Source organism: Pantherophis guttatus, chromosome 2 (genome assembly GCF_059756535.1).
Source record: "Pantherophis guttatus breed Tessera chromosome 2, ASM5975653v1, whole genome shotgun sequence".
In the NCBI taxonomy this organism is placed as follows: Eukaryota; Metazoa; Chordata; class Lepidosauria; order Squamata; family Colubridae; genus Pantherophis; species Pantherophis guttatus.
In genome coordinates, this window is record NC_142064.1 from 68,795,747 (window position 1) to 68,812,191 (window position 16,445).

A 16,445-nucleotide genomic window follows, 5' to 3' on the forward strand; every position below is an offset into this window, starting at 1 on the left:
TTTGCTGTTTCCAGGGAAGACCCGCGGGCCAGATCTAAGTACCCTGCGGACCAGATCTGGCCCATGGGCCTTGAGTTTGACACCCCTGCCCTAAGCAAACCAGAAGATTATCATCATTCATAGTATCAAAGGCCACAAAGAGATCAAGGAGGGCCCAGATGGATGAAGTACTTCCCATCCTTAGCCTGCTAAAATCAATGGAAACCTCCTTTCCCCTCTTTGTAAAAGAATATAAATAAATACAATGAACTTTATGTATTTGTTTTACCACTAGTTACAGGTTTGGGGAGTTATGTGCCACTTTAGAATCAGTTAATTGAAGCAGCCTATAAGCCCCATAAATAAATTTAATACAATTCTGAGCAGAGATTTTCAGCTTAAAATGCATTTTAAAATTAGATCCTCCAGCTCTGTAAACTGAAGCTTCTAACAACAGTATCTGAAACAAATGTCCTTTTAGTACAGTATTCCGTGTTAACAAAGTCTCCTATTCAAACTGCTTTTTTCTTGTACAAGAAGGATAAAGCTCAAAATGATACAGAAGTCATAAAATTATATAATGAAGCTTCCAAGACAGGAGATTAGAAGAACAAAGAAATCTCAATAAGAGGCAATGATCAAGAGAGAGCTTAAGTAAAATTTCCCTACGCTACACCCTTATAGAATATGAGGGGATTGGTTGATTAGGTAACTTGAATTTATCTTGTTATATTGGGCAATGAGCTGCATATAGGTTCATAAAGTAAGTAAGTAAATAAAGTAAGCTCCTTCCTATAAAATTTGAACAACAATACAGGTAGTCCTCAACTTACAATCATTTGTTTAGTGACCTTCAAAGTAACAACGGCACTGAAAAATGTGATTTATGATCATTTTTCACAAAAATGCAGCATCCCAATGGTTACTTGATTAAAATTTGGATACTTGGCAACTGGCTCATATTTATGAGGGTTGAAGTGTCCCAGGATTATGTGATCTTTTGTGAACTTTTGACATGCAAAGTCAGATTTGGCAACAGCATTTGGGGTTCAATTGTGGCTGTTAAGTCAAGGACCATCTGTAGTTAATTATTGTAATAAGTTTGAGATATTTTCCAAAGTTCTAGGAATAGTTTTAGAAAGTTCAGCCTTAGAAACATGCCTTTTTCAGCTCATGAGCAGAACTCATAACTACAGATGACCTACAGTAGTGGTTACACATATATTCCAACCAATGTACATGTTGATTTTAAATATTAGAAGAACTAGATAGATAGATCTTTTCCTTATGGTTGAAGCCCAAAGAGAAAAAAAAAAGCCTATAAAAAAGCGGATTTATAAAAAAATTTAAAAAAGCAAACTATAGCTTCACCAATTCCAGGTTATATTTAAACAGCAAGGCAACATTTCTTTTTGACAGCAGAAATCATTGCAATGAATGAAATAAGCAAGAAACAAAAGATAAATCGACAGCTTAAGGAATTTTGTAACTTCTAGCCAATGTGCAAGGCAAATGGTTTATCTAACTATAATCCTATTGATGAGCTTTTAGGAAGAAACAAAACTATAATCTAGACAGGAGTTTAAGATAAAGGAAATAGATTGTGCTGCACAACTGATTTGTAATATTTATTTCATTGCTTATGTCATTCTCACTGATGGAGGTAAAACATATTCCATGCTCTTTGAATTCTGAATGAATGAAAACACAATGGCATGTGAACATTTATTTGCATCAACTGCAGCTGTTCCCAGCATTCCTTATCTTTACTAGAGTACTATAACATAAAAGGCTCGAAATTATAGAATATGAATTTTTGATAGTAGTGATTCTGATATGTAGAATGTTAAAGAAACCTTAAGAGAATTATTATGTAAAGATGAATAATAATGAAAGGCAAATATAGCCTTGGCTTGTCTATTTACTGAGAAATAATACTTAGCTAAATGTGATCTTTGTGTAAACATATAACAAACTACAGATGTTACAAATTTCAGGTCTGAATATGTTTTCAGGACAAAATGAGTGCAGCACAAACTCAGGGAGAGGACAGCAGTCTTAACTATATAAGAGCACCTTTTAGTCATTTGGTGACATTTTTGAATCCCAAATCTTTAGTTTTCTAGGTTTCACCAATTATTCAATCTGAACACGGACACTACAGAACAGTTCTCATTTGTAGTGACTTCAGCTGGCCTATCCTCTGGAAATGATTTTCTTATTGTAATTGTAATGAAGGGTGCTCCATTCTGTAAAAATGCCAAATGAGTGAGTGAGTGAGAGCCACATTTACATCTTAACAGTACGAGTTTATTTACCTTAAGGACTGTAGGATTTGTTGGGCCACATATTCATTGCAATACTGGGGAGGCCAACACACTGAAAAAGTTGGGATTATTTTGAGACTCTGCAAAATAACCTTGGCACTACTTTCAACTTGCCCCTATTTGAGAAAAAGGTCTTGCTTTAAAAAGGAGCTGTATCATGTGATAATAATCACTGCTTTCAGCCAAGTAGGAAAGAAGTCATAGCTTCTAGCCAATCATAAAAGCCAGAAACCAAATGATTTATTAAGACCCACGAGGCTTCTTTTTGGGGTAAAGATAATAATTTTAATTGTCATGTAGTACATATTCATGATGAACCATTTCACATCACAAAACATTTCTCACAAATACAGTACTAACACACCACACACAACAATTTGCAAATTTCTAGTAATTTCTAGTAATCCATTCATTACTTTAAAGTAATACAGAATAGAAAGAACCAAGATATGTTACGAATTCATCCATTTACTAGTATGCTCTTTTCTCCAACAATATTTAGGAGGAAAAAGGCATTCATTCTGCCGGATGAGAAACCACCACGCTAAGCAGTGCTGTTGCACAAGCATAATTCCTGGATTATTTCATAGTAACAGTCCTGTGGATATAGCCAAACCTCCATGGAGGGAGGGGAGGACACAAAGCATTTAGAGGTTACAAAAGTTGAAACTCATGAAAGCAACCCATGCAACTTTCATGCCTAAAGAGGGACTATAACTCAGTCTCCTTATTTCTAATCTGGTGTCTTAATTCTTATGCCAAAGTGGCTCTCTTAATTATAGACTAAGGTTTGAGCTTCCCAGTTATTCTTTCTCATTCCTTTCTTCTTAACCTGTAAACATGAGAGAACAATGTTGTGTTAACAGAACTCTAAACATTTGACAAGATTTAAATACATTAATGTAAAATACTGTTTAAACTAATTGCTGATCAATAGGACAGTTCATAAGCTATTAGATCAATAAAAGTGACCATAACTATATTGAGTAGTGAAAACAAAACAACCCCCCCCCCACACATAAATCTATGGCTTAGCCATATCTTTATTAGGACCATTTTTTTAAAAAAAAGAGTTTAAAAATGTGCAGGGTTTTGAGCAATTCAAATTTCTTCACCAGGCCAGAAATCACCTAAAGGAGGGGACGAAGAAGATCCAAAAATTAAGCCGGATAGGTTTACAATTTGAAGGCTTTCCTCATTTTCCTTTGTGGTTCTGTTTCCCAATAAGCGCTAGGCTAGGGGAACATGCAACATGTCCGGCTTTGATAGGCACAAGCCAACCTTTTGTCTTTTGATTTCAGAGAAGTAATGGCCCGCAAACGTCGTAACCCCAGGTTAAAAGCGGGCAACACTCCTGAAGGATCAGCTTTTAATCCCTCCCCTCTCGGCGTGTTTTTTTCAGATCCGAGCCCAACCGGCCTCCCCACCCCCCACCCCGTTCCCAACCCCTCCGCCTCCTCTCGCTTGGCCGCGCTTCAGCGAGCGAGGGGGGCGTGGAAAGGAGAATGACGGTGACGTTGACACTGACTGTGAACTATGAGGAGGCGCTTGCGCCGTCGCTCGCGTACACGTCTCCAGCCCCCCTTTGGCTAACCGCTTTTTTTTTTCTTTCCCCAATGTGCGCGGGAGGGAGGGAGGGGAGAGGAAGGCGATGGGGAGGAAGGGAAGAGCGAGGGAGGGGTTGGAATGGTGACGTATCAGGCCGCCCTTCCTCCTTTTCTGCTCCTCCCCCTCGCCCACCGTGAGCGACTCCCATCAGGGCACAGCCAGCGCGCCCGCGCCAGTCAGCGCATTAAGAGCCCGGCGGCCGCCTACTTTTTCTTCACCCGGAGCGACCGGGGCTGCCCGCGCGCGCGCGCTTTCTTCCTCCACGCTCGAGGGACGGTTTGTGCGCGCGGGAAGCGGCGACGCTCTCACCAAGGCCCGGAGGCTCGCGGCAGCGGCGGCTTTACCGCCGCCATTATCACCAGCGCGCGACGACGAGGAACCATCTTCGGGGCCCCCCTTCCTTCCTTCCTTCCTTCCCTCCCTCCCTTCCTCGCCGTGTCTAGCTCCGCGCAGCGGCACCAGCAACTCCTCCTCCGCCTCCTCCTCCTCCTCCTCTTCTTGGAACAAAGGAAAGAAGCGGCGGCAGCAGCGGCGGCGGCGGTTGCTGCTGCTGCAGCTCCGGGGACCCTCTTCCCGCTAAAGCCCCAAACAGCGGCGGCGTTTCTCCGCCTCTCTTTCGGCTCTTCCCTTGCAAGTCGAAGTATCTGGGACGCCGAGCGACGGTGAGTGGCCTTTCGTTCCAGGTGCGGAGCGGGCGGGGGAGGGGAATGGTGGGAGATGAGAAGGGGGCGTCGTTCTCCCGTCTCGCCTCCACAGAGGAGCGGGAAGAGGCGGGGGGGGGCGCTTGGATTAGAGGGAGGGGGGGGTTGTCTTGCCTTCCGTGTTGAGAGCCGCGAAAACTGAGGAGGGGGGGGAGGCCGCCTTTTCGCTTTGTTTGGCCAAGGAGGACGGCGGGGCAAGGGAGGAGGACAAAAGGGCCGCTTGTTTGCGTGGCTTGTGGAGGAGGAGGTGGTGGGGAGGGAGGGAGGGAGCGAGTGAAACTGAGAAAAATATGGATGCTCTTTCTTTCTCCTCCGCCCGTCGCTTGGTGTCGGCTGGCGAGGAGGCGGGAGGGCAAAGTCGCTGAAAGGGAGAAGAAGAAGAAGAAGAAGCGGAGGAGGAGGAGGAGGAAGGGGAAACAAAGAAACTGGAAGGGACACAATGGGCTTCCTCGGGTTGCCGGCGCGGACTGGGAGCGAAACCTTCTTCCTCTTCCCGCCTTTCTTATTCTTCGCCCCCCCCCCCTCACCTTCCCACACACACACTCCCGTCCCTTTTTCCTCCGGGCCGAAACGGCCTTTGGGAACCGGGCGTGGGGTGGGGTGGAGAAGATCGTTGGTGCGCGTTGGCCCGGAGCGCGGGGGACGACCGCTTGTTTTTTTTTCCCGGGCAGGCTCGGCCTTGCCATGACTCAGTGGTTTTCTTTCACGAGGCCCCTCAGGCCTCGGTATGTGTTTGTCAGCTGGGTGGATGTGGCTTGGGGAGAGGGAGGGGGGGTGAAACGGCGAGCCGTAGCGAGGCCCCTGCCTCTTCCCAGCTTCTTCGCCCATCCCCTCCCGGTAGCTCAACCAGGAGAGTCCGCCCTGACCGTCATCGTCGCCTGCCATTTTCTCTCTCTCTTTTTTTTTTTTTTTAATGTCGGCGCGTTTGGCGTCCCGGAGTCCTTGGCGCCCGAGAGCGGCTCCGCTTTCCTTTTATCCGCTGCCTGTCTCTCTCTCCCTCCCTCCCCTTCCCCGCCGCCCCTCGAAGCCCTGAATTACTGGCAGCGGCTTCTCCTTTGTTTCCTCCGACTTGGCCGGTATCCATTGTGCCACTACGAAAAAAAATCCCTGGCTCCTTGTTTTCTGGTCGTCTGCCCCCCCCCCCCCCAAAAAAAAAAAAAAAGCTTCAGGATTTGCCTGGAGGCGCCCTTCTTCTTTCCAGGGCCTCCGAGTTGAACCCGCAAAGCGCCTTGTTGCTTTGTAAAGTTAAATGCGTGTAGACGAGCTGAGCAGTTGCGTGCCATAAGTGATGCAATTTCTGTGGGTGTAATACTGAATTAGTAATCACGGTTTTTCCTTTACCTAAGAAGTTTCATGTTTTTTTGGTGTTAAGCAATCTATGAAGGGCTGTTGAGTTCATTCTGTGACTTCTTCCTTGTGATAAGAGTAACTTTTTAAACCATTTTTTTATTTTATTGAATTTTTAAACGTGGAATATACAACTCTTCATACTACTATCCCACTCTGTGCCCTGGAGTTTTAGAACAAGTATTGATGGAGTGCTTGTTGATAATTGAAAGTTAGGTTGAACAAAGAGCAGGTTTATTTTACAATGTGTCCAACCTTTAGTTGGACAGCAGGAACCAAACTTTTACTTTAAAAAATAAAGCAACCATCTGATTTTTGTAGCCCACCATGTATGTAGCGGTGGCAGAACAATTGCTTATACCACTGTAACTAAACTAGTTTGACAAATTCTCTCATTGTTGGCCTTGCCCATTTTTTTCTTTAACACTATTATGAATTGCCCTATAATTGAGTTTTTTTTTTAAAAAATTTTTTTAACATGAATACATATTTTGCTGTTTTAATTTTGTGAGCTGTACTGGAACTAGGCAGCTTTTGAGATAAAAATAGAAGCTGATTTCAGAGGCCCCTGTTGACAGGGTTTTATCTGAGCTTCTAGCTCAGCTTGTCACATTGCAGCCTTGTGACAAGCGGAAGCTAATGCGCTCCCCCATGTGACCTTAGCTTCTGAGGAAAAACTAAAGCTAGAGGACACACATGGTATTAGAAACCAGCATTCTAGTTAGACTAAAGATATAAAGCATATTCAATAACATGAGATTATAAATTCCATGCCAAGTGCCACTTGGAAGCTATGTGAAAATCCAAACTGGCTTTATTTCATTTAGCATCAGTTTTCAATTTTTTTTTCATTTACCCATTCCCCATTTTTTGAATATTTGTCCTGTTGCTTTTTGGACAATTTGAACTGAAATAGCATTATATGGAAAGAGGCTATGTTTTTACAAAGATGCAGTACTAAATATATTGGATTGAATAGGCTAGTATTAAGTTACTTGATCTCTACTATGCCTTATTGTGTCAATTTTAGATACAACCTGAATGTTTTAATGGTGGTCGGAATTCTATCTGTAAAGAAGTAAACCTACTTTGGAAGGCTAATAGATATTTTCTTCCACTTTTTTCAAACATGTATGTTAAAATATGTATATTTTGATATACTGAGATGACCGCCTTTTTAGTTATTTGGGGAAAGGATAAATATAACTATCCTGTCAAGTTTAGTTTTGAACTTCTAATAGTGAAAATAGCTATAAGAAAGCAAACTTCATACCTATATACACACATAATAATAGCCTTCCAGGTTTATAATATAAAGTATACAGGAATATTAATAAACAATATTAGTCTTGCATAACATTTTGTTTATGGGATTGTGGCAGTGTTTTTGTTAATGCAATGCTTATGCTAAAAGCAGGGTTGTGCATCATGATATTATTTGCATAAACTCCACTCTTCCTTCCCAATCCAACATAAACCTATATAAAAGCAATCTGAAGTCCATTTAATAGCTCAGGAACTTTGGACTTTAGTAAACAACATAATTGTCAGTGGAATATACAGTTAGTGGCACATTTGGGTCATTATGTCATATGGGTAAGCCATATGCACCTGCACATTACACTTATTTTTGGTTTTTTTACGATGCAAGCAGCATTCCCCTTTAGAGAAAAAGAATCTCTTGGGTGAGGGTTGAACTGGGAATGGCTTTAGGCTGAAAGGAATCAAATGACAAGCAGCTTATTTTCTTTTGGCTTAACTCACATCTTTAACAATTGAGAGTACCTATTAATTTCTCTATTCATCTGCCTTTGGACAGATAAGATGAAGATTGTTTCTTTTTCACAGCTTACAGTCTTCAAATACATACATTTTCACCAGTCCTGTCCCATCCCTGTTTATGATGATCTGCCATTTCATGATGATACACATTCTACATTTATGCAGAAGGCTAATTGTGTCATACTAGCATTTGTAATAGCAATTCTATGTGAATTATGAATGTATAGCAGCTCCTAATTAGGTATCCTTTTGCTCTGTTTACAGCACAAGATGGCTCAGGAAACCAACCAGACCCCAGGACCCATGCTGTGTAGCACAGGATGTGGATTTTATGGGAATCCTAGAACTAATGGAATGTGTTCCGTCTGCTATAAAGAACATCTTCAAAGACAGCAAAATAGTGGCCGAATCAGTCCAATGGGTATGTTTTGGAGCAACAAAAATGAAATACTAGATGTCAGTACAGTACATTTCAAAAATAGCTGGAATTAATATTACACCATGCCTTCCCAAACTTTGAAATGTTTTTCTTAAATCTGGATTCATTCACTATAGTTACAAAGACCTGGAAGCATTTAATAACAGCCATTTTATTTGCTTAAACATTCTAATGTATTTGTTATATTCCTTTTTTTTATTTTTTTACTACCCAGGAACATCAGGTGGTTCCAATAACCCTACCTCAGAGTCTACGTCTATACAGAGAGCAGATACTAGTTTAAACAACTGTGAAGGTGCTGCTGGCAGCACATCGGAGAAATCAAGGTAAAACAAAGATGTTAAATTTATCTTGAAATTATTTAAAATGTTTTTTTACAATTGCATTAGATTCTGCTATACTTAATTAATAGAGGTAATACTTAGTCTATTTTTGCAGTTAATCTGAGAATTATAATGATTAAACGTTTATAATAATATCTTGGATGACTATAAGAATAGATTTTAAAGTCAGTTGTTAAGAATTTGTTATCAGAATTTATTATCAGTGGGTTCAATAATTCAGTTACCAAAAAGAGCTGAAGTTGTTAAAAATCTTAGCTTTATAAAAATTCTAGTCTTCGTAATAGCACTAACAAATTGCTTTCATTTTACTGAATGCAAGCAGAAATGTGCCTGCTGCCGCCTTGCCTGTAACACAGCAAATGACAGAAATGAGCATTTCAAGAGAGGAGAAAATAATTCCGAAAACAGAGACAACAGAGCCAGGTATGCCTCTTTAAAAGTGACTTGAGTGCAGTTAGTACAGTGGGACCTGGCACGTTTAAACATCTATAATCAAGGAAGAAAACTATAATATTTGATATTTGAACACTTCTTACACAGTTAGCCCAGCTATGAGGCAGCAATCTGGCCAACTGTGGTGGATCTCAGAAAGCTAAGCAAGGTAGGACTTGTTTAGTATTTGGATGAGAGGCACCAGGAAATCCCAGGGTTGTAGCCTAAAGGGGTGGGTATGGGGGAGAGGGGTTATTGGAAGAAGAAAGTGGCAAACCACTTCCAAATAGTTACCAAAAAGAATATATTGTCACAGGGTCAACTCAGTTCAAATAAAAGTTTATTTTTACCTTATATATTTAAGGAAAAAAGCACTCAAAAAACTACCAAAATATTATTCTTAAATCATTTAATTTTCTTCCTATAAAAATGCTTAATTTGCTAGTCAGATCAACAGCTAATAAATTCAGTAGTCAAAATAAACCAAAAATCCCATGCAAAATGCTTATTGTGTTTTAGAACTGAAGACATCTTCTGCTATGGTTAACATTACAAACTTTGACAAGTTCCAAAAGTTCATTTGTAATATCAGCAAACATACATTCAATCATACATATGTATTCATTCATTTTCATATCCATACTCTGCTCTTTAATCAGGTTTTTTAAGTGGGTCATCAAATGTTTTTTATCAAAGCTATTTTAATAATTCATTCTTCTGTATAATCATAATCATAAATAGTATTTTTAGAGTAAACTTTCTGCAGTTAATGTTTTAATTAATGTATGGTGCAAAACTTTCTTTTTAAATGTATTAAATTGAATATACTTAAAGGGAAAGTATTGTAATAAGTTCATGGTTTTGCTAGAAATTCAATAATGAGAAGAAATTCATTGACTGCTTAAATAGTGTTTTGAAGGAATCTTATAATATGGGAAAGTTTCACATAACATTAAATATTGTAGAAGGGGAAATAACTATATAAAAAGATAGGTGTAGCTCAGTATATGCAAAAATCTATACAGGTTGACTTAGAGCAGTTCATTTAGTGACTTAGAGCAGTTCATTTAGTGACTATTTTTACACTGATCTACAGTGATTTACACCTGGCACTGAAAAAAATGACTTATGACCATTTTTAACATGACTTGCAGCATCCCCATGGACACATAATCAAAATTCAGAACCTGGCAGCTGACTCATATTTATGATAGTTGCAGTTTCCTGGGGTTTGCGACTTTCTTACAAGCAAAGTCAATGGGGAAACCAGATTTACTTAACAACAGTGTTACTAATTTAACAGCTGCAGTGATTCACTTAACTATGGCAAGAAAGGTCTTACCATGGGGCAAAATTCACTTAACTGTCTCAACAACAGAAATTTGGGCCTGAATTCTGGTTGGAAGTCGAGGACAACCTGTACTCAGAAGTCCACAAAAAAATATATATTCTGAGTCTTTTCTCAAGTTCTGAAAATTAGTACTTTAAATGGTTACTTGGCATAAGTGGAAGATAAAAGTGAGAAATACAGTTAGGCTTTTTACTTGAACATTAATACCAATACGCTTCTTAAAAATGAAGAAATCCATGTTTAGATAATAGCAACAAACAATATTTAAGATAATCAATGCATTAATAATTACGGCCTAAACAATCTATTTTAGATATATATCAAACAGTTTTATGAGCAACCAAGTTATATATAAATTTAATTAACTCACTTTTTATCAGTAAACAAAGGTTAATTAAAATTTGCACACACCCCATGTTCTAAGCAACAACATTCTTCCTCCATAGATTATAACTTACACACCAACTGAAGTTGATTGCACATTAGATGTTTTTCATGAATTATGTATTGATATGATAACCACATTGTTTATATTCGTTAATATTAAACGGATGGTTAATGTGGACATACTTATTTTATTCATTTGAACTTTGTACGCTCCCAATATTTTGAATTATAATTCTCATGATTTCTTAGCACTATTTGTGCTGGTTGAGTCATATTTTTCTGCAATATTTTGTTCTTACATATTTAATAATTGAAACGTCTAAAGAGTTTTCCCAATAGTGTTATTCTTGGTGCACTTTATCATAAGGGTGAATTTGAGTTGGATATGAGACAAAGTAGCTTTAAGGTAAAAAGCAGCTCATACCTATTGATAAACATTCATCCTTGCGGCCTTTCTTAAAAAGGAAATAAAAATTTTAATATCTAATCCTGTCTTAGCTCAAAATTTTAGAATGATTTGACAAGATTTTATATACTTACGTGTAAAACATTTCTACATCATTAAAAATGATTACACTGGCAGCAGAATGGCTGTTTTAATTCATCATTTAAATTATATCAGTATATGTCACCCTGTAGACGTTTAATACATATTTCAGTTAGCTCAATAAAATAAACTTTCTGTTATGTAGGCAATACCATAAGTGAAGGAGATAATTGATCTCTGGAAAGTTGCAGAGGAGTCTGTAGTTTTTACTTCCAGTTTATCCATACAGTTGATTATAGTCCTGCACTCATGATAGCTCTGTATTGAAATGATAGCAACATCATTTGTAACATGAACTCTGTAACATACATACACATCTTCAGGTGCTTTCCTGTTTATTCTAAGCAAGCTGTTGTAGCTGCTATGTGAAACAATGATAGAGGAAAGAAAGCTATTTCAAAGCATTTACTTTCAGTAAAAAATATTTTTCTAAAAAGGTGGCATAAATAGAAAATAAAATGCTGTAATAACTTATAAATATTACTGTCTGTGTGAGAACCAGGAAAGTGTTAGCTTTCCAAATAACAGAAGATCATAGTCTCCTTTCCCTCCATTATTGGATGTGCTGATTGGGGTTGATAGAAGTTAGAGTTAAACAATATTTGAAGGATTCTCCACACCTGTTCTCTCATCTCCCAACATGTATTGCTAGACTGTGCAGAACTATGAATCCACTGATTAAGCCATTGCCACCAAATACCTTGGTTCTGATTCTTGGTGCCTTTGATAAAGCTCAGTGTTGGAAAAAGTTCTTCGATTTCCAAAGTAGTTGTACTCATTTATTACAAAATTGTTTCAAATTGTCCAAAGTATTAAAACAACTCATTATATAAATATTCCTCAGGATAGTTTAAAAAGAGAGAAATGGGAAAGAGGAGAAAAATAACTTAAGCCTGGTTGTACACCCAATATCTTCAAGAATGTTTTTCACCAAATAATTCTTATGGAAATAATTGTTTCAATATTAACATTTTTCCATGAAACAACTCCAACCAATGTTCCACTGCTTCAAATCAATTGTGTCTTGATATGACAAAGATAGATGGGGTATTGGTTTCAGGGTGCTATCCTGCTATTGCCCAAATACAAAATGCTGAAGAGGATGGTTCTTAATATCTGAGTATAAAGGAACTCAGAAGCATTCTGTTTTTCCTCTGGATCATGCTGATCCGACTGTTCCATGGGTGGTCTAGCTATTTTCTACAAGTTAATTTTTTGAGTTGGAAGCAGATTATGATGTTTTAGACATAATATTCCAGATTGAAAAACAATTCCCAAAACTTCATAGTAACTAATATTGACAGCAGTTTAAGTGTGGATTTTTTAATCCTTTGTTACAGGTTAACAGTAATTGCATTAGAACCACAACAATAAAGCACCATTCTTGCATTAATAGCCAGAAAAAATTCAACTACATAGATAATAGTTGCACAATACATTCAATGCATGGGCATCTTTTTGCATTGGTAATAGTTGAACAAGCAGATCCAGAACTTATTCTGAACACAGAGACAGGACCTAGGCAAGTCAGTGATTAGTGCTCAATTATAGCAGTTTCATCCTATGTTTAGGTAATCACTTTTCCTTTCATTCCTGCATCACACATCTGATAGCATGGATGAAATTGGTCCTGCTACTGTACTTGGTAATACACATTTTGCAAAAAAAAAAAAAAAATAGAAAATACAAGTCTTAGCATTCAAAGCAACATAATTTTGCTTAGGGGGCAGAAAATTCAGAACATTTTTGTTCCAGTCTCAATGAAGTTCTGGAACACTGGTCTTTTGTTTCACATCTGAAACACTGGAAACTTTCATTTCACGTTCAAATATCAAACTTAAATAGGGATATTTTGTGTATGCTATTTAATAATGGAGCACGTGAAAAGGTGATGGAGATGAAAGTTCAGATTAAAGCAGAAATGTATATTTAACCAATTTCTGTTGTTCTTTTAGTGGTTACTCAACCAAGTCCTTCAGTTACTCAACCTAGTACATCTCAGAATGAAGAGAAAACACCTGAAATGCCCAAACCAAAGAAGAACAGATGTTTTATGTGCAGAAAGAAGGTTGGACTTACAGGTAGGATATTGGAGTTCATTTTGTCTAGCTCCTTGCTTTAAAAGAATGTATTTGGGAAACATTTAAACGTCTTTCAAAGAAGACAAATATCCTTAGGAGGGATAAGGATAGATGTATTGCTTAGAAAGATAATGCCTTAGTTATAAGACTTCACCATAACTTACTTCAAGGTACTATTTCTGTGTTTTCACAGGATTTGACTGCCGATGTGGAAATCTGTTTTGTGGACTTCACCGTTATTCTGACAAGCACAACTGCCCATATGATTACAAAGCAGAAGCTGCAGCAAAAATCAGGAAAGAGAATCCAGTTGTTGTGGCTGAAAAAATCCAGAGAATATAAACTAACCTACTTGGTGCAAAGACTGACTTCCTTTGTTTTTATTTTAAAATATCCTAGGAAAACATTAAAGAGCAGATGCATGGCCATTTTCCTTTGATGTTCTCCAGAGTTTTACTTTAGTTTGTCTTATTGATTGATATTTTAGGATATTGTGGGTGTTACAGGCAGAATTGGATAGATACAGCCCTTTAAAATGTATACATGCCCTCCCCCAAATGAATGAAAGAGTAAGACCTGCATTGGAAAACAGACATGCGCAAAGGACAGAGTTGTCTAGTTCACATGTGCCAAACAGATGCATAAAATCTGCATGTTTGCAGCAGATTTGCCTTTTGGGATTGTTGAAAGAGGTATATCATCATTGGATAGTGCTAATGTGCCTGTTTGATTAAATGATACACCAAGAAAAATGAGTCTACTTTTACCATAGTTAACCGTAATCATCTTTAATTTCCACACTTCATTGTTCTAAGGCTGAACTGCAGAGGAGCCAGTTTCTAACTGGAAATGGGTGTTCAGGTGCCATAAACTGCAGTTTAAGATTACCTTCTAGAGGATGTAATCTTTGGAAGTGATAAAAATTGTTCAACTGTTAAAAACTAGTTCTTGAAGGAAACTTTTTTCAAAATTTTATGAACTAGCCTACAACAGAAGACTTGTCTGCTTCTTACTCTTAAGTAGCTAAATACATTGAGTAGCACAATGCAACAAGAATTGATTTCAGTTTACAAAATAAAGGCTACATTTTTGATAAAAGTTAATCACAGCAGCTCTTTCAAATAAGCACCTGCATCTGATGAACCTAGTTTGCAAATCTATTCAAGCCTTTAATTTTTTCATATGCATCTTAAGTTGAATGTGTTCTGGTTTGAAAAGAAGGTTAGCCTTTAATTTTTTTATAGTTTCCAAATGTAGTGAGATTGCACCCTTTTGCATGGAGAAATCATACCCAATATGGCTGCTGTACACTTAAGTGGTACCTGGAACCACTCTGAGGGGCTGCTTTTATCATTTTAATAGTATTTGGGTGTAGGACTGTAGTGTTCTTGGGTGTATTGCATGGGCTGCATTATCTACAGCATTGTACAATAACAACTCTAGAAAAGGCAGTATACTTCACTGATGCTTGTCTGGTAATATCACTTCTGTGTTATAATGGAAGGGTTTTTTGTGATGTATGAAACTTGTGTTTTTTATATAAACAAGTACAGTTTAGAGTAGTATAGTGGTAATGCCTGTTCTCATTTGTAAATAGTTGTGTATACATAGGGCACTACTTCTGATTTCTATTGCAGTGTTCAGTCTTAGTTTTCTTCATTAAAAGCATCAGGTCTTTGCTTTAAATTTTGTCCTCAGTTGAGTTATTAGATAAGCAAATGTGTACAGATAGTTCATATTTATGTATTGCACATAATCATGCTACCCAGCATCTATGCTATATTGTATTATGTAAATAATAAAATCATGTACAGAGGGATATAGTTCCTTTTGTGATGGTTCATTGGCATGGAAACTAATTGAGTTACGAACGCTCTGCTGGTGGGGAAGAGGTGGTTGCAATTTATTGTTCAAACTTTATTGGTTTCTAATTTGGGGATTTAACTACGATAGTATATATGTTTCTCTCATTGCTGAATGTTTATTTATTGTTTCCACTCAAAGATGATCTAGTCAGGTGAGCAAAGTCTGTAAGCAGGAATATATAGATACCTGACAGAAATTCGAAAACAGCTGTATCAGTATGATTGAAAGGGGGAATGTCTTACATTCTACATGCTTCTCCAGTTGACAGTTTTTTCTTGTTGACATTTTGGCAGCAATTTTCTGGCCATAATTGCAGCCCTTGATGATTCACTAACTGTGGACGTAACTGTTTTGTAGTTTGGTTAATTCCTGATGATTTGAACAAAGAAACAGAAAGGCAATTTATACTGTATGTAATACACATACAGTATGTAATATAAAGAAAAAATATATTTAAAATATATATTGCCTACTATGCACACTTTTTTGCATTTATATAACTTAGATTTATCTTCAGTTCAAATTATAAAGAAGACCTTTTTTCTGTTCCAGTTTTAGGCAAAACACATGCTCCATTTAGTCATCCTACAAATCAAAATTCCTTGTGGAAATTAAGATTTACTATACTGATGAAAAACATTTTGACTTGCTGGCTATCTGATATGAACAGCAATTAATGTTAGGTGTTAAAAGAGTGACTGGAACTTGTAAAAAGACTGAATCCTTCTAATATTCTATTGTGACCTTGTCAAAGAAAGGAAAAAATGTCTTTAGTACTATATAAATATTATAGACTTCTGTTTGGAATAATGAAGTCATTGGGCAATTTATGATGTGCCTATTAGCCCTCTCTAGGATTGAAGGATTGCTGCAGGGAGTTTATATTGGAAGCATATAAAATCAACCTGCTTTTTCTTTTCTGAAGTCAGAAAATCTTTGAAGGAATTTTGAGTATCAAATCTAAATAAGCTTAGCATTTGAGTTTTCAGTGTTCTGAGAAAAAGAAAGGGGCAGTACATGCTTCAAAAATGAAGTATAAGCAGAGCTTCCTGGGATAATAATTTTGCCAGTGCTGAACCAGTTGCTGAACTTTCATTGCTATTGGCTCAAAAGATGTGCAATATCTGTTATTATTTCATTCAATCATATCCGATTCTTGGAGATTGCCTGCAATGGCTTTTTTTTTTCCAGAAGTGGTTTGCCGTTGCTTGATTTCTAGGGCTGAGAGAACATGATCTGCCCAAGGTCACCAAG

The 16,445-nt window shown here is 37.8% G+C and overlaps 1 protein-coding gene across 2 annotated transcripts; it reads left to right on the forward strand.

Moving 5' to 3' along the window:
- The first annotated feature begins 283 nt into the window (after window positions 1-283).
- Window positions 284-15,144, forward strand: ZFAND5 (zinc finger AN1-type containing 5). 2 transcript variants are annotated; one of them, XM_034410243.3, is made up of 6 exons: window positions 284-4,576; window positions 8,009-8,165; window positions 8,398-8,509; window positions 8,850-8,950; window positions 13,200-13,325; window positions 13,519-15,144. In XM_034410243.3, the coding sequence occupies exons 2-6, from the start codon at window positions 8,015-8,017 to the stop codon at window positions 13,665-13,667; spliced, it is 639 nt and encodes a 212-aa protein (XP_034266134.1). In that variant the 5' UTR covers window positions 284-4,576; window positions 8,009-8,014; the 3' UTR covers window positions 13,668-15,144. The 2 variants fall into 2 exon arrangements, 1 of the variants encoding a protein (XP_034266134.1); XR_015732243.1 differs by lacking the exon at window positions 8,850-8,950.
- Window positions 15,145-16,445: the final 1,301 nt, after the last annotated feature.

Excerpts from the sequence above, each read along its gene's own strand:
- ZFAND5 (XM_034410243.3), top strand. The coding sequence starts at position 8,015 with ATGGCTCAGGAAACCAACCAGACCCCAGGACCCATGCTGTGTAGCACA. Across the intron at positions 8,166-8,397 it reads TGGCCGAATCAGTCCAATGG|GAACATCAGGTGGTTCCAAT; the intron begins GTATGTTTTGGA and ends TTTACTACCCAG. Across the intron at positions 8,951-13,199 it reads AACAGAGACAACAGAGCCAG|TGGTTACTCAACCAAGTCCT; the intron begins GTATGCCTCTTT and ends TTGTTCTTTTAG.